Raw genomic sequence first — 18,247 nt, 5'->3', positions numbered from 1 at the left:
GGGATTTCTGAGGTTGTAGAGTGGTTCCAAGGAAGAGTGTGGGGAGGAGAATGCACCGCCACAAAGACTTGAGACAAGAAATGAGGAGGTTTTTTATTGTTTAAGTAGTTGTGTTTAACTTTATAAAATGGTTTGACTGTGTTTTATTTTCTTTTCTATTTTTTCTTTTTTCTTTTTTTTTTTTTTTTAGGTTTAGCCAATGTCAAGGGAATGACAGAGTAAGCTGATGATGATTTTTTTGTCTTTGGTGATGTGAAAGAACCCTCTACCAAGTGTATCTCCTTGCAAAATGGCTGTTCAGTGAGGAATGATACCTCTTCATCACATATACATTTTAGAGGCAGACTCCAGTAGGAGCCTGGGCAGAAGTACTATGAACTGTTATAGTGAGAAGGACTAACACGTTTCAGAAGATTTCCAGGTCAGAAGACCTTTCCTGATGCAGTTTTGGAGTATTATTTTTACCCTTCTTGGTAAGAAGCTAGCTGTGTATCTGTCTGTTTTCCTTAACTCCTAGCAAAATTAAAGAATGTGTGTTGAAGGTTGCAGACATGAGATAGCCTCAGTGCTTCACCAGCAATCACACAAGAGCATGTGCTCTGCATGCCCACTACTGCTTTGAGCAGTCTTATTGACTCAAGGATGAGGATGACCTGATTTCCTCTACACTCATTGAGGGATGTCAGTAGGCCTATAAGAAATTTTTAGTGACCAGGCCACTTGCTGAAAATGTTTGCTCTGAATTAGTAATTCATATGGAAGCTGCTGTCAGTCACAGCTTTTGCTGTGCTGCTTTTTAACTGTGTAACTCTGCATGTTCTTGAGGGCTGAGACACAGAGTTTGATTTGCACCGTGTATCACTGTAATGTTTTGTTAAAGCAATGCTGTAATTACAGGCACAGATATCTTCATTTACAGTACAGGAATATCCTGTGACTTCAGAGAAGAACTACAGGAATGGTGAGTGTGTTGTTGATGCCTCTAACCCACCAAAATATAGCGAGATTATCAGTGGATTAGTTGTCCAGGAGGTTACGTCACAAAACACTTCAAGTGAAATTGTTTCACTAGAGGTACAAGCGTAAGGAAGCCACCATTGCTTTATTGATATTTGTCAATGAGGAATCCTAAAAGTTACATGGAGATGATGTTTTAAACATTTATGCTGCTGTATTTTTATATACAGCTTTTTCATTTTTTTATACTCTACATTTAAAAACAATAAATTTATCAACACTGATTTTGTAATAGCCATAGTTAGAAAACACTGTTTATTTAACAAGTATACATTTTCTCTATGTATGTTTCTTAGAAGTTGTACATGAGTGACTTTATAGTACATGAGCATGTGTTTGTAGTACATGACCATTAGGTCAATATACTTAGGGTCATGTTTTTGTTTGTGTGTGGCTATCCTGGATCCTCTCAACAGAGTTGTTAAAAACCTGTGAAGATTTTTAAATTCTTGAAACAATATTTGAGGGGAAAAAATTTAAAAGTATTTTATAGGCATTGCATAACACTTTCTGGATTACTACACACTTAAAAAAATTACCAACAAGCAGAAGTGAGAGTATAACAATTACAATGTTGGAAAATACTTGTTTTTTTAGAGGAACAGAATGTTGAAAAGCATGGACTGACATTTAAAAGGAAAGTCATTAACGAACAGAGCTGTTTGTTTCAGTGGATTTAAGATCAGGCCATAGATAGAAAAGGTGTGAGTCTGGAATTGTGATACGCTTCTATGAGAGTATAATAGTCTGTGACCAGGCTCTTTAATTATTCCATACATGGATAGTTTAATGTATCAGGTTTATGTATTTGAGGATATTTTACCTTATACAGGATTTTGATTAAGTGATACCACAGTGCACTGAAATCACCATACAAGTTACACTTAGCAGAAGATAACAACTGACTATATACATGAATCACAATACTAATAAGATTTGTGTTTTACTAGTCTTGTTTAATATACTCACTGTCACAATGCTGATCATACCCAGTTGCTGGGAAGGAATGTGGACTAAAGCCAGCTCAAGCCTTTCTCTCTTCAAACTTTTTCAATTCCTTAGCTTTGGTACTGTGTTGGGTTCAGCCAGATATACACTGTTGTGTACTGGTTTGGCTAACTCAGGAAGACATTCACATTCTTTTGCTTATGTTTTTGTTAACTGTTTGACAACAAACATTTATGTAGCCAGTCTATCCATGCAAATGATAGTCATTTAATTAAAAGTCTGCTCTCTAGTCCCTTTTCCCTTTTCTGTTACATTCAGCTTTCTCTGCAACAGTGTTGGTAAGTGGATTTTGTCTGAATTCAGTGGAAATGTATCTGTGTAAGAATGCCTAGTGTATTTTCAGAGGCAGGAGGAGGATTATTTTTAATTAAGTTGTGGAAAATTCTTGAAGAGCTCAAATGCTTTTTTTTCCAGTGGAAGTTTTTCATCATGCATCTTGTTACTTAATCTTCCACAGAGAAGAGTTCATTGCCACAGTGGTATTTTTTTTCATATATGAATTTCTAATTTTTAATCTTTTGGCCTTTCTAAAGTCAATCAGAAAGATTCTGTTAAGGTCACCGGAGACAGACCTTGCCCTTAATACTAAGATACAAAGCTATGAGATGTTCATCAAAGCAATATATTCCTCTGGAAGTATTAGAGATCCCATTAGTGTCTAATGTTTACTAATATGCAAACTTTGGTAGAATTTAACTTAGGCTCTTTGTCATGTTCTCCTGTTCTCATATATATTTGCAAAATTTTACTGTTGCAGACAGAGCTGTACGGTATTCATGTGAACTTAATTTTATCTATTTTTCTGGGAATGGGGCTAAATTGTAAACCAGTTTAATATACTTGGGGCTCATTAGGTACTCATTATAAATTCATTTTTATAATCAAATCTCATATAATTTTGTTACTGTGGAATTAATACACTCATAATGGAAAACACTGGGCATTTCTGTTTCAATAAGTAAAGGAGCCTGTTACATTTCAATAAGTCAGACATAAATGCCACAGGTCAGAGACAACTAAAACAAAGTTTTTTATGCCATTGGTTTATTTTGGCTAATTCCTACAAACATTGTTGTGCATAACGTGCAACTATGCTTTTGGACTGAGGCATACATATGTCTTTTAACTCCCCTTTATTTCCAAACCAAAAAAAGTAAGAGATTCACAGAAGTCTCACAATATTTGTAATTGGGATTTATTGGTGGAATCTGGTTTGCTTTCCTGTGGTATGAATACCAAGTCCCAAAGTAATAGAACATTGTCCGCCGTTGCCGTTCTAGCAACGTGATATGTTTAAGAATAAACATCTGCTGATGTGTGCAGTGAACTGATGAGGCTTGAGGCCGTGGAGACTGTCTTGGAATTCCTTTGTGAACAACCATTGATGTTCATGTCCCTTGGAGCTGCTCTTTTCTTATGGCTGGTGTGCATGCTGTCCCCATCATTAGTGTCAAACACCACTGTCATGCTGGAGTCCATCCTGGACACAGCATAGAGGCTGCTTTGCCGGGTGGGGTGGAACCTGGCTGCCTTTAGCTCCAGCTCATCGTAGCTGGACACCTCAATGAAAGGGCACCAGCGGAAGGCTCGCTTGAAGCCAGCTCGGAACCTAGGAGGAAAGAAGCCTGGTGAAAGCCTGTGCTTGAGAGAGGCAGCCCCAGGCCTTCATCTGAAAACATACACTCTGCTGGCAGGACACTGACTTGGCCAATTATCCTGCCCTTCAGTCTGGATATGGTGAAGTCAGTGGGAATTTACTTGACTGAAGTCTGAGTAGGGCAAAAAAGATAGTGGTAACAACTAGTTTCGGTTTCTGATTTTCTATATACTCTCCCTGCATTTTAACAGTGGTATTTTCCTTAGAATGAATTTCCTGTCCTTTGTCTGTGCATAATAAACAAACACTAATTTTCATAGAACTGTCTCCACAGAAATTGTTTTGATTTGACCTCTAATGAAATCTGCACATATATTTTCATCTTACTTCAGCAAGAAACTTTGTAATATTCTTTTGTCTAAAACATCATCCCAGTTGCCAAATTTCCATATCCTTTTCCATATTCCCTACAGATACCTGTATGGGAATGTTGTAATGGTTAATAATTCATTCATAATAACTTCATTTAAAATATATGGAAAATAATTTTTTAATTATTAAGAGGCTCCTAGAAAGCTGAAATCTGAATTTGAGCAATATACAAACAGGCATGTTGAGGCTCGAGCATCAGTGTTTGCAATACGCATACAGAGGCAGGGATTCACCTTAAAGACCATTGTTATGTTTTGTATGTATGCATTTCCAGAATAAAAGTTTAACATATTAGAAAAGCAATTCCCTATTGTATCTGTGTCTAACTGGAAAAAGAACACCTTTTCACCTAGACCTAAAGCTTATCTGACTTTCTCACTTGTCTTGCTTCTCTTGTTTTGTTTTAACAATCAGCTCTGTGGTTTATCCTGTCTGTAAGTTTTTTTAAGCAATCAACTACCACATGTAGACTGCAGGTAAAAATGCAGATAAGGCGTTCAGTTAAAGTTAATGGATCTCACAGAAGTGACTTTTCCTTCCTCAAAGTTTTAAGTTTGCTGTGGAGTTCTCACATGATGACAACCGAGCAAGTAGGTTGCTATTTAGCATCCTCTGTTTACAAGTTCATATTTTGGAAAAATACTGAAAGAACCTCTAATGGAAATGGATTTAGTGATAGGAATTGTAAAACCAAAACATCTTTAAACTGTATTACTTTTCTTGGTACCTTCCATCCTCTTTCTAATTCAGGGCATGTTTATTTCTTCATCTTGAAATAATGCTCTCTTTATCTAGATATGTAATATCCTAATTAGCCTGGAAGATGAGGCTGGGGATAGATGTTCTGTCTGATACTAAATCCAGCAGAGGCATGAATTTATCTGACTCCCAGCAACAAGATCTATTTTCCTACTTAATGAAAAGGAAGCAGACATTCTGGTATCTTCATTTCAATATGGAACTTAATTATAAGATAACTGTCACCAGGATTTCATTCTTGCATCAAATTCTGAACAAGGTGATCTTTAGTATGTCTCAAAATAGTAATTTTTCTTTGGCTGTATTCTTTAATCCAGACATTTAATTTTTCAGTTTGCAAGTGTCAACATAAGCTATATCAGAGATATTATTTTTTTATGAATACTTTTGTAACTATGGCATAAAAAGTTTTTGAAGAAAATAGGATTGGTTTAGAAGTTTTGTAGTAGTAATTGAAAAATATGAGGCCTCATTCTTCCTTGCCTTTGATTTTGCAGACTCTGGACACTTACTGAAATCTGGCTTCTGTTGAAATTAATGGAAAATTTGCCATTTGAGTTATGATTTTGTTCTGGCATGCTAAAACTTTACCTCATCTTTAAACAGTTGTAAATGATGAAAAGAGGCAAAAGCCTCTAAGAATTTAGTCATTACCTTGTCTTTTTAAAAGATCATGAATGTTAATCATCGTAAGTTATTCTCATCAAGGAGGAAGATGCCAGTGTTTTTACACCAATAAAAACTCGTTAGGATTTGTTCACTTATTTTTGATTAGACTCCTTTTGTCAGGTACTGTATAATCTTTAGTGAGGGTTTAGAAATACCTTGCACTGTTGCTATAAGGTTTGGCAGTAATTAAACTTGTCACTGGTTCATAAGTTAAGAGATTTGAAACAATATTTAAGATTGCTTATTCAATATTGGTTCATACTGACTGATTTGTGAAGTAATTAATTGTTCTTGGTGATCTTTATCCAATAGTGTTAGAAGAAATACTAGCAAAGAGGATGTCCAGGATGATGATTGTGTAGATCCTGGTCCTATAAATTGAAATAAAAGACTTGAGTTCATTTTGCAATGCAGTAGTCTCAGAATAGCAAGTATCTGTAAAACATCACCAAACTCAGCAGATGCAGTGCCTTTGAAATTCGGAGCAAAATGTGTTGCTATCAAACAATACTGTAATTTAGTATTAAGTAATGAGAATGTAAACATTTGTATAATATTTGTCAACCTGTTGCAGATCTTGGAGCACAGAAGAAATCTCATGCCAAGATATACAAAACACAGTAAATCACATTTTATATTAAATTGTTCCAGCAAAACAAAATTTGGGCTACAATTAGCGAACATACAGCTTGCATTCTATATTGTTTATTACTGTCTTCTTTATTTTAATATTTTGGAAACCAAAAGACATTAAACTGCTATGGTTTTTTTTCATTTTGCAGGTGGACATGGAAAGGACTGGTTTCTGAAAGCTGAATTTTGCTCTGAAATTTTAAGTAGACCAAAATATTTACTGCAAGTCCTCCTTCGGAGTTTTGGGGATTCTTTTCAATTACAAACCTAAAGAAAGGTGATTGGGTTTTTTTTGCATTTTGTTTTCTTTCCTACTAACTGAAAACTACTTAAGTGAAAATTCTATTCCTTTTTTTTTCCATTTAAGCAATTTGTTCTTGGTGAATTTACGCACCTTGTTTCATAACCAGCTCTTACCTCTTATTAAGACAGCAGTAGATAATGGGATTGTACATTGTAGAACTCATGGCAAGCCAGAAACTGGCTAAATAGATTTGCTGAATATATTTCCACCGATTTAATTGTTGATAAATCCCAGTAACTATGAAGTAAATGTGGTAGGGCAGCCAGCAGACGGCAAATGTCAGCACAACCACAATCATCATTTTTACCACCTGAAAGAAGTAATAATGATATTTAGCCTTTTTTATGTGGACTAGCATTTCAACATCTATTAATAACATTCTTGTAATTAATTTTTAAAGTCAGTCAAAGGAAAGCTGAATATGCTTTTGTTTAGTTTTTCCTTTTAATCTCACTCTCTTAATTAATTTTTTCTTGAATGGAGATCTTCTTTTTCCAAAGAAAAATAACATGAAATTTTTTCCTTTATTTGTATTGATTTTTACAAGTTATGTATTTGCTTACTTATATTTGGCTATATAAAATATCACTTTCCTGTACATCTAATCATGGCATAAGGTTACAGAGTGTTTTACTCGGACACCTCATTTTGGCCTTTATTGACCTTGGTGTCTATTTTTATTGTGGTCTGCAAGTCCATTTCTTGTCCCCAGTTTTTAGATGTGATTTGCATAACGCTAGGTTGTAGGAAATGAACAACTGCAGCATCCTGTTTAATTTCAGGGCCTAACAATTCTCTTGGCTGGTGATCCTTTTTTGTTGTTTTCTGCAGGCATCACATCTGGTAGCTACCATAGTTTCCAGTAAGCATAAATGAAGAGGAACTTTGCTTTGTGCTCCAAACACATGAAGAAATCTTGCAACTAATGTAAAATTTTCACTCCCATCTTTCTCTTTTCACCTATGTCAAATACTAGTCCAGCTGCCATTTTCAGCACAATATGTCACATGTTTACACCACAGATTTTATTTTGTAGCTAAAATGGAACTAGACATGATAGATCTATATTGGGAAATCTCTTGTTCATTTGTACCTGTGAATACTGAGGAATAACAAGGATCTCTATGAACAGTTCCTTTTCTTTTTTCTTTGTACAAGGTGCCATTTCATACTGTTTCTAGTTTTACCAGGGGAAAAATCCAAAGAGCTGAAATTTCCTGTACTTACATGTCTTTGGTTAATGTTTTTATAAAATTCCAACTAGCATAAGTTTTACATATAATTGTTATGGTGTTCTCCTTTACTCGCATTGCATCTTCCCATGAGAAATAGAAAGCTTTTTTTCATTTAATAGCTGGCACCAATTAACAACCTTGCCTGCTGGACGGGACTGTAATGTGCAAGATTTTGCTTATAAGAATACTTATTATTGCTGACATATATGCACTGATTATCACTTTAAGGTAAAAAAGAGGTATCTGGCCACATATACAACATTAATAATAACTTGATTCTTCTGAAGTACTTTTCATCAGTTAACTATAAAGCATCTGTGATCAGGAAGATCAGTATTATTATAATGGAAGGCAACGCACCAAAACGTAGTATCACTTTTACCTTTCACATAAACATCTGTGTGTCTACATCTAGGCATATACAGAAGTTTATGTGACTATATTTGCAATTTTTTGGGGTGGTGGGGGGGAAGAGGTTATAATTTTATGTGGATAGACATATCTGGACTAAACTATGTATGTGAAGTGACGCATAAAATATGTTGTCAAATCACTGTCTATCATTAAATGGCCTTGCTATTTCACTGCTTTTGACATAACTTCTGCTGTTCTGCTGGGGACTTACACCTCTGCCCTGCACATGTTGTATATATAGATAGAAGCCTTATGTCCATAGTTTTACCATTTCATTAGTCATTCATTTACAGGTGCACTGTGCTTGTTGCTGTGTTTTTAGATCTGTCAGGAATGATAAGTATTACCTCAGCACCTTTCAGGACTTCTATAATTTTAGAACCCTTGAGAGTCTAATTACTTATCTTGATATTTAATTAGCAAGTCTTGCAGGACCAGCTGTGCATGTGAAACTGTTCCTAGAATTAGTCATCATTGGAATATCATAGGTACATAATGAAAGGACTTGTGTCCAAATTTTCAAAGTGTAAACAGGTAAATCTGGATTTTTACAGTGTATGTTTCATCTGTGCAGTGCTTGAGGACCAAAATAGTAGAGCTTCCCAGGAACTAATGTAACTTAATATGTTTGAACACTGTCATTCATGCCCCAGAGATGCTAGGAACACAGGAGTAGTCCAGATTGCCTGTTTGGCATACTCAGTTGTGTTAATTTTTTCCAAAAGAAAGTTGTCTTTTTTCTGACATCCAAATGCTTATTGCCTAGTTTTCTGTGCAATGTTGAAGGGAAGACAAGAAGTGCTTCCAGAGTCTACTTAAAGGTCTCCTAAAGCTAATAAATCTTCACTATCTGTACAAAAAATAGCCTTTAGATTTCAGGTGCTGCAGAAATTACTATGGCAGAATGAAGCTTCGATTTAAATTACTATTAAATATAACATTTCAGATTTTGTTCAAGGGACCAGAAATCCCCAACTAACTTTTTACCCTGCAAAGAAAATCCACAATTTTTCTTGTCACAGTTTCAGGCAATTAATCTCTAATTTTGAATGTTTACTTTTTTATGTTTTGAAATGAAAAATGCCAAATCACTCCCAGAGAATTGCATCTTTTCCTGCAAGGTTACTCTTTTGTTTAAAAGAAACCAAACATCATCTTTTAAAAGAGTGAGATTAGTATAAGGTTTTCTTGTTGCTGTTTCTGTCTGGAAATCCATGATTAAATAGTAAGTCCTCATCATCCTGAAAGCAGAAATTTCTGAAGCAAATAGTCAAACTAGACAAATAAGGTACAGATGATTTTAGATGGACATTAGTGTTTGATTTAATTTGTGAAGTAACAAGTCACTTGAATGACAGACAGTGAAGCGCATTACATTCTTAATAATTCAGGTTTGCATGTCATTTTGAATATTTATATAGTACAGTGCAATTATTGAAGTATTTCCTAGGAGAAGATAAGTGAGATGTTCCAAGTCTGTGTGGTGTAAAATTGTTGTAAACACAGGGCAATTATGGTTAAATTTAAAGTCAAATGCAGAAGTCATGAGAGGAATCAAAAAACCCTAGTCTGTTCTCATGTCATAGTCTAAGAATGACTGTGTTGGCAGAAATGAAGGGAAAAAAAAGAATCCGAGGAAAAGGAAGGAGCTTATTCCCAATGTCCTTTTCCCTTTCAGAGAGAGGCATATACTGTGCAAGGCCATACCTTGCAGTTTATATCTGAGGTTCTTGTCCCTAATGTTGGTCTTTCCAGTATAAAGTTTCATTTCTTGATTAGATCAATAATTATGAAGAGAAAGTGACTTCAAGGCCTATAAGCCCAGGGCACCTTGAATATATTTGGAATAAATTCTGATGAACAGATGCCCATAAACCAACAGAAAAAAGAAATTAAACAGGTCCAGTATGAATTTATCACAAAAACATGATTGTCTTTTCCCAGTAGTGTGATGTTTCACTAAAGAAACCCCAGTGACTCTTTACAGGTCCAACTGCAGAGTATAAAAGACAGCTTCAGCACTGGGGTTGTTTTTTGACTATTTAAACCTGTGGCTGGAAAAAAAGTTCTTTTTAATAGGTCTGTTATGTTCCGCTTTTTTGCGATATTACCATTTTTTAGTTGCTTTTCCTTCTGTTCTGAGTTGCATAGAATTCATTAATAAGGGTTTGCTCTTGTGCATTAGGAAACATTTCTAAAGCAAGAAAATGACTGAATTCAGTTGCTTAGCTTAAAGTCTAGCTCTGCTCCTGCCGCCATTTCACCATGGAGCTTTCCAAAATGTGAATTGTAGTGAAAACCTTTTATCCCAGTGGCACCATTTTCCCCTGGTGTTCTGTTCAGTCTCCCTCTGTGTTTATTGTGGGCAGCATGACTGGAGAAAAGAGGGTTTTTTCTGTTCTAGGCAATACTTTTGTTAAATGAGTTTTACTGAGTCTCCCAGTTGTGCAACCTTCATGCAAGTCTTGAGGCTAGATTTGTAAATGGAAAATCAAAGTATTTATTTTATACATTGATTTTCATCAACCTGTTCTGCTGATATTGATTCACTGCTGCCTGTGTCTAAGAAAAACTATGTTTAGAAAAGAAAATTAATTTATGTGCTTTGTCTTGTTCATTCCTTTAAATCCTTTGTCTGAGTAAGAGGCATTCTTCCATTAATGGATGTAATGAGAAAAAAATGTATTTAAAAGAGCAAAAGCAATATAAGTTCATTGGAATTGGAGTTTGCAAGTTCGCTGTGAAACATTTAGAACGGTAAAGGTGAAAACAAACTAAACTGATTCTGCTACACTCAGAAAAAACAGAAGTACATTTATTTTTCCATCCTGTTTTTATTTTGCATGAAGAATAGCTAGAAATGTAGTCTGATTTAACATGTAGCATTGAGAGCAGCTCTTGAAAGATTAGGAATAACATATGATTTTCTGGAGACTCAGTTGCTGCTGGAGGAATACAGCAATTCTCATTGCAAGGCATTGATTTGCCAGCAATACCTAAGACTTGGACCATGCAATCATTTCCTTTTCAATCTTCTCTGCAGCTCCTTATTGCCTTTCTAAGTCATCTTTGATGCTGCTGCTTCTACAAGTACAGGAGTTTGGCTTTTGATTTCATTTGCACTTATATCACACAGAACAATTTAATTACTTTCAGAACTTTTACTCCTGGGTGTTATGCAGATATAAATGAGAAGCAAATTATTTAAGAACCCATGGAGTGTAAGAATGTCTTGTTTACCCTGTCCTGGATGTTATTTATTCATGAGTACATCTTAAACACAGTTCACAGATAATCCCTGGGATCATAATTTATGTCCTGAGCTCTTTTGGGAGAAGTAAAATGCCACACTAACATTTCACAAAGTGTTTTTCCCAGCATGTTAGGATGCAGCCAGTAAATCCACTTCCCAGTCCTGTGGACTACATGGCAGTTATACATGAAACACCAGAGAGAAAGGAACACCAGTATGCCTTTGCTTCTCCACAGTGCTTATTTGGAGTAAACTATCTCTCTTCTGCAAGAAAGTTAGGATTCAAAGATAGTTCTACTGGCAATAGAGATGGAACTGACTTCTAAGGTACCAGGTGCTTTGACAGAGTCAGGGATTTTCTGTATTCTTTCACCCCATAGGAAAGGATGGATTCTTAATAGTTGCACTTTTAGGAGGAGAAAGTATGAGAGCTTGGAAGTCTTTCAGCCAGGTAAAGTATTTGCCAGTTCCAGTGCTCCAAATAATTTTAGTCTTCCGTTTTGCGCTTTCCATCTGTTTTTCTCAATTACTTGAAATAAAGAAACTGTTTTTCATTTCAGTTTGCATAATCCCTGCCAACAGAATTCATAATCATTTACTTTGTTAGTTAAGCTCTAAAGTTCAAAAATATATTATCTTCTAGTGTGAAGTAGTTTTTAATTAGTTTGCTTTCTTCCAAATACTAAAATGTGGGATTCCCCTAAAATAAAAGCAATTATTTTGATATTTTTGGGTGGTCATAGCTACTGCCATTGTTAAATTATGGTTCCCTGAAGTTGCATAGAACACAGGTTTGACAGTGACTTTGAGCCACTTTGAGTTTGAGACTTTGAGAGTTTCTCTCAACATGTCAAGGAATATGTGTTCCATTGCAAAAAAAGGGGTAAATATTTTGCTCAGACTTTTATTTTCCTGGAGAACAAATGATTTTACAAGCTGGTTGGGGGCAAGAAGGAGAAGTTTACACAAGTTTTATGTTACTTTATCTAATAAAAGATGTCTCAATTTCTCACAAGAGATTGCTGGATATTAAGCAATATGCTAATGTCTGCTGCTCAGACTAAGAGTTTTTTTCTGGAAGCTGGACAGCAAGTAAAAGTAGGTGGCCTTGTATAATTTCTTCAATGGTCTTAACCACTGAATAGCATAAGAAGTTTATGTTCTTTAGAAAACTACTCTGAATGGCTGTTGTGAGATTGGTATTATTGGGCATGATTATCCACCTGAGATCTAGTTTGGGGAAAAAAGTGAAAAAGCTAATCTAGTGCTTTTGTACTTAGGGCTCATACCACCACTTATTTTACAATATTTTCCTTCCTTACCTGGAATGAATAATGGGGCATAATTCATTTCCATGCCTCCAACCAAATATAAGTTTTGATATGGGAAGAAATAAAATAAACATATCTTCTTTTGTTTTGCTAATAGGGGTAGTTAATTCTGAAGTTGACTTACTGATACAATTCTGAAAGTGTTCTAGAACTTTTATCCTTGTTATAGGCTCAATGTTTAAATTAATTTTCCATATAAGATTTCTGAAGACATGGCATTAGTGAATGTTTTCTTTTGAAAACTAGATATTATATATTGGACACTGCAATAAACAACTAATGCTATGATGAATTATGGCAATGAACTATGCAAAAGTTGCATAGCATCCTATCTGTGTTTTACTTTATGTGGGCTCCTTATGAAAACTGTCCTCCTGAACCTAAAATGAGACGGGTACCTTTGGTTATCTTCAAAACAGGAGCATGGTCTCTTATTTCATATGGAAAGACTATGTTTTGAATTGTTTTATTTCCAGCTTATTCACCTAGGAGGATTAAATAAGTGATTTATATAATTAGTAGCCATCTGAATGTTTACCATATTTCTCTAGAATTTTGGCACAAGAACATAATGGGAAGGAATGCAGATTGCTTACTACGTAGTTTGAAAAAGCTCTACTATTTTCTGTTGATAAGAAAATAACTATGAATTATTCCTGGACTGTACTTGTTTAAATTGCATGGCAAAATTCTGTTAGGAAAAAAAAGCACAGTTAAAGCTATTTTTAAATTGCCATCATAGTTACGTGTTTACAGTAGTAGTAGCATCCTCCCTTTCAAAGTTTGAAGAAAAAATGTTTATTACCACCTAAGGAAAAAAAAAAGCAAAAAATTTTAATATTGTCCCCCATTCTATTTTCATTTAAATTGACTTCAAAGGAAACTATTAATGTCAGTGATGTTAAGGTTTATGTTTTGCATTTCATGCACCTAGTTTATTTTTGTCAGTCTCCAAATGACTGTACAAGGTTGTGAATTTATTAGAAGTAGACTTGTAACTCGCATAGAGAACATTCTGGAAATACTTGGTCAATAAAGTGGTACATGCTCTGGTCAATTATTGATGAAAGGTATCAGGAGTGTCATTCTCCTGACAGCATCTACTTTTGTACAGACAAGCAATGCTTCAAGTATTAAAGTAGCCACATGACTTGGCCATAATGGTCAACACATGGTCGTTATTGCATTGGCTTGATACTCCTGTGATATCCCAGTTCATGGAATAAGCTGACCCATGTCAGGGTGGCTGAAACTATTTCCTAGGAAACCTGCTTTAAAACCTGGAGAAATAAAAAAACTACTTCTCTCCACCTCAGAAAATGAGTAATGAGATAAAGGTTCTTTGAAGAGGTTATTTACAGTGTTTCGGTAGAGAAATTTCTAAATAATTAAATGCTTGAGTTAAAGGATTAGATTTGTTAGGTGAAGGCATTAATAGACATAACAGACACTCTGTGTGTAAGTGTTTAGATTTCTGCTTTAACTCAGAAAAAACCTGTGCTGAAATTATGTTTTGTTTTGACATGAAGAGCAACCCGTAATGAACGTGGAAGTGTGTAAGTGTAATACTGGAACTGCAGTTCTGTTGTGCTGAATATACAGGCCTTGGCTCTGCAGTCCTCCAAAATGAGTGATCTCATCAGATTTCCTGTGCTTTTCACCACACAGATGCTTGGCAGTATTCCAGAGAGCTCAGTGAAAACTCATGCTAAAATTAATTTGTTCACGACTTCCCTAGAGGGACTCGATGAGGAAGGGGCTTCTTACGCACTCGCTTCCATCTGTGTGTAAATATATATATATACATGTTTTTACACACCCATGCACACACAGGACTATTCATGTAGTCATAATTTAGGATATGTAATGGGATAACTTTGGCTGCTGATTAGATGATACAATAAAAACTTTTGGAGTTTCCAAGGTTTGTTTATATGCTGGTGAAAAAAATTGCAGCTTAAAAAACACACTTTGTCCTGAATGTGGGATGTTAAGGTTGTCGGTCTGGAGGGCCAGGTCCCAAACTTGAACTTGGGGAGAACTGCACAGAGAAAATGAAGTCTGTCTTAAAAACCCCAATTCCACAGTTTGAAACATGGAGATCATAATCTCCATTCTGAAAATCTGAATGCTGAAAAAGAGACACTTGGCTTTCATTTGTCTTTCTCATACATATCTTCATTTTATTATTAACAAACGTGTACTTAAGCAATGCATTTGAAAACACACTGGGCTCACTAATATTGGAGTTAAGCACTGTTGAAATTTTTGTCTGTTAAGATTGTGTTACTTCCATTCTTAAAAATATGAACCATTAATAAGAAATTTTTGCCCTTTGGACTGTGCATAGACTTTACATTTCACATAATTTTTTGCCAACAGTGATCAGAAATACAAAAATAACAAGGAGAAATATCACAGCAACTGTAAGAGCACAATTCTGAGCCTAATCACTGACCATGCAGAACCAGTCTCTTAAATCTGCCCCTGACCTGGAGATGTTGCCAGCTGTTCTATAAAAAAGTATTGACCAGAAAACTTCCATCAGTTTGTACGTAAATACTTACACTGTCAAGGTTTATGCACAGTACAAAGCTGTTTTTAGTATTTAATCTGCTTTTATTTCTGTGTGATTGCTGCTTGAAGCAAGGACGATGGATGTGGAAAGATGTTCTTGTTCACAGTTCATAGCTGAGTTTTAGGAACTTGAGGCAGTGAATGGAAGCTGATACAGCTGCTTGAGTGTTTTGTAGCTATTTGGAGATAGCAGAGAAGAGCAGCTTCCAGTAATTTTGTTATATTTCATTATGTCAATCATGTTCAGAGAATGCTCAGGAGGAGGTCTGACTTTATTTTTACCTCAATACAAAATCTTGTTCAAAATTATGGGCAGATCATTAAAAAGAGGACAAATTGCTAGAAAAAGATTTCCTGAAAAGGAGAACAAGTGAACCCTTTATTTTCTGAAGTTCTAAGACCATAAAATAGCTCTGTAAAAAATATTTTGGATTTAACATGAAATGACAGTAATTCCCCTGTACCTTGTGCCCATCTTTCCCTAGGCAATTTCTAAACATGTGAAGAGTGAGACTGTGAAATAAAAATCATGATTCACAAGATGAATAATTAATTTGCTCATTCCCTACATTTTCAGTAGGTTTTCAGTCCATACACTTGGTAATAGAAAGAGTTAACAGAACTCTTTACAACTTAAAACCAAAGATTATTGGTTATTCTGCCTCATCTACTGGAAAAAAATGTGCCTCTTTGTGTGTATGTGTTTAGGAAGGGGGTCATACATTAATCAGCATGGTGATTGTGCAAGAACTTAATTAATTGTAAATGAAAATGCCCAAATCAGGCTTTCCTGTCAGTATTCTGTATTCTTGTGGAGACTTGAGGTAATTATGGGAATGTATTACTGGTCAAAATTGGAAAATTATTCCACTAGTATTTTCACCAGAAAGATATTCATAATATCCTGACCCTCACTACCCTTTTGAAGTTTTTCTTAAACTTAAGAGAAAATAAGCTTAAAAATTCTAGTATGCAAACTTTTGGCTGTAATAGCAATTACTTGCAAGTAGAGACTTTGACTGTTGTATTAATAGCCATCTGGTGAGTCTGGTAGGGTATTTGTCTTTTTTTTTTGTCTACAGTTATGGAACAATTGCTCAAAATGTTAGCGGAACACTAAATCTCCAGTTTGGTCCAACAACCTTCTTAATGGCCAGTCCTGACTCTCAGATGCAGAGCCATGGAGAAGAGCAGCAGGCAGGGTAAGCATCTGTGCTCTGTAGGAAGCATACTAAACATCATGTCACATCTCCTTGTGTAACTAGCTCCATCTCTACAGGGTTACAAACCCAGTTTTAGGCATGTGTATCAGTTTGTGAAGTCAGGCTCTAGCTTCATTAAGATTGGTTTGAATCGACCAGATTAACAAGGCTATTTCATACTTCCTATAAATAGTCAGAGTTAAGGATATCATAGTAAGACGTGCCCTGGGGTAGAATGAGAGGAAACCTATCTTCAGTTATTAATTTTTGTAAGTAATTTTGCCTGTTTACATTTCATTACTGAGCATGATTTGGAAAGCACTTTGCACTGGAAAGGTAGTTGAGAAAAAAAATATTTTTATTAGAAAGTATTTAATACTTATCTCCCTCCACTCTGGGATATATTCTCTAAGTATCAGTCTTGAGATCTGCCTCATTTAATGTTTTTATTGAGGAGTTTTGTACAGTAAAGGCATGTCAGGTAAGTTTGATGACAAGACACTTCTAGGCAACCCTGCTGCTACAGAAGCAAGGCAGAGAAAGAACTGGGATGTGGAAGAACTGTGGGAGCAGAAATGCAATTTCACAGTGCTGGTCATACATGTTGTATGGTACCAGTAGTGTTTGTGTCCCTAGGTGGGGTGGTGGCAGTGACAGGTAGGAACTGCTGGACTGGTACTGTGGTAGGTGGGGATCAAACTCAGAAGAGTTCTGGGATTTGCTCAGTTAAGGACTAATAAAACTAGCTACTGTGAATTTGTTTGCCTGTCATGAACAAATGAAGAGGAGACAGATGTTATAGACTCATTGTAGCACCAGGTCATCCATTTAATGAAAGAAAGAAATGAGAGATTAGGATGTTCCAGATGAGGCATTCTCAGTGGAGAACAGGGAGTTATGCCTGTGTAGGACCATGGTGACACTACTTTGCTTTCATTCCTTCTCTGGTTTTGGTCACTTGTTGCATAATGATATTATATAAAAGAAGATCAGAAGCACTTGTTTCATTTATGTACCAAATGTAAACAAAGACTGAAAGAAGAAATAGGAGTAAAAATATCTGTAGAGGTGATACCAGTGAGGCATGTTAAGTAATTAATGAAACTAACTGAAATAATGGCGTAGATAGAGCTGTCTATAAAGAAATTTAGCCCGGAAAACTGAACTCTAGGATTGGTAAGATTTTTTAGAAGATGGAGGTTTAAGATGATATCAGAGGAATTCTGTTAGAGTTGTCTGTGGTGACAGGCCTGAAGGCTGGTTCCTGTCCTGTTTTCATTTAACATTTTAATATTGAAAGACACGAACTGACACTCAGTGAAGAAGTGGAGAAACCACTGGATGCAGTTCATCATCTTCCAGTGTCTGGCAAGGAAGGGATAAGTTTGTTTTCTGGAGAACCCTTAAAAGCATCTGAGAATCTTCCTGATTTGTTTTTTTTCTTTCTTTACATTGAGTAAGAAATGTGACATTGTTGAACAGAACCAGTTGATGTTTAAAACTTTGCATGACTCATTGATATGAAATTCTTCAAAAATATTTAATTTCTAGAGTAGTTTCACAAAGTCTGAGATACATTACTGTGTGATTATTACCTTGGAAGAGACTGACTTAAAAGTATGAAATCATAGATTTGGACTAATAACTTCAGAGACTTTTGGGACACTTCTTTGTATTTTGCATAGAAGAAACAGTCTACGGGCATAATGAGCTGCCACTTTGGTATTTTTGTTACACCTTTAGTTTCCTGAGGAATTAATCAGTGGACATTTCTGCGTAAGGACTGCAATCTTTAAAAAGCATCTCTGTTTCTCTT

The 18,247-nt window shown here is 35.5% G+C and overlaps 1 protein-coding gene and 1 long non-coding RNA gene across 2 annotated transcripts in view; one reads left to right on the top strand and one right to left on the bottom strand.

The window, feature by feature from the left end:
- The window catches only part of LOC148184171 (uncharacterized), a 55,951-nt gene extending 47,459 nt beyond the window's left edge, over window positions 1-8,492 (top strand). Inside the window, exons 2-6 of the long non-coding RNA XR_015772672.1 lie at window positions 191-473; window positions 898-961; window positions 4,850-5,072; window positions 6,265-6,392; window positions 7,251-8,492. This is a non-coding gene — a long non-coding RNA (uncharacterized LOC148184171). The remainder of the gene's footprint in view (window positions 1-190; window positions 474-897; window positions 962-4,849; window positions 5,073-6,264; window positions 6,393-7,250) is intronic.
- The window catches only part of TACR3 (tachykinin receptor 3), a 36,352-nt gene continuing 21,423 nt past the window's right edge, over window positions 3,319-18,247 (bottom strand). The window contains exons 4-5 of the mRNA XM_005517971.3: window positions 6,533-6,729; window positions 3,319-3,634 (exon numbers count right to left, since the gene is read on the bottom strand). Of these exons, the coding sequence (XP_005518028.1) occupies window positions 3,319-3,634; window positions 6,533-6,729 (513 nt within the window). The remainder of the gene's footprint in view (window positions 3,635-6,532; window positions 6,730-18,247) is intronic.

Source organism: Pseudopodoces humilis, chromosome 6 (assembly GCF_049639895.1).
Source record: "Pseudopodoces humilis isolate 2021_Gansu_Grassland_sample_001 chromosome 6, ASM4963989v1, whole genome shotgun sequence".
NCBI classification, from domain to species: domain Eukaryota; kingdom Metazoa; phylum Chordata; class Aves; order Passeriformes; family Paridae; genus Pseudopodoces; species Pseudopodoces humilis.
This window is presented reverse-complemented; position numbering and strand designations above follow the sequence as displayed.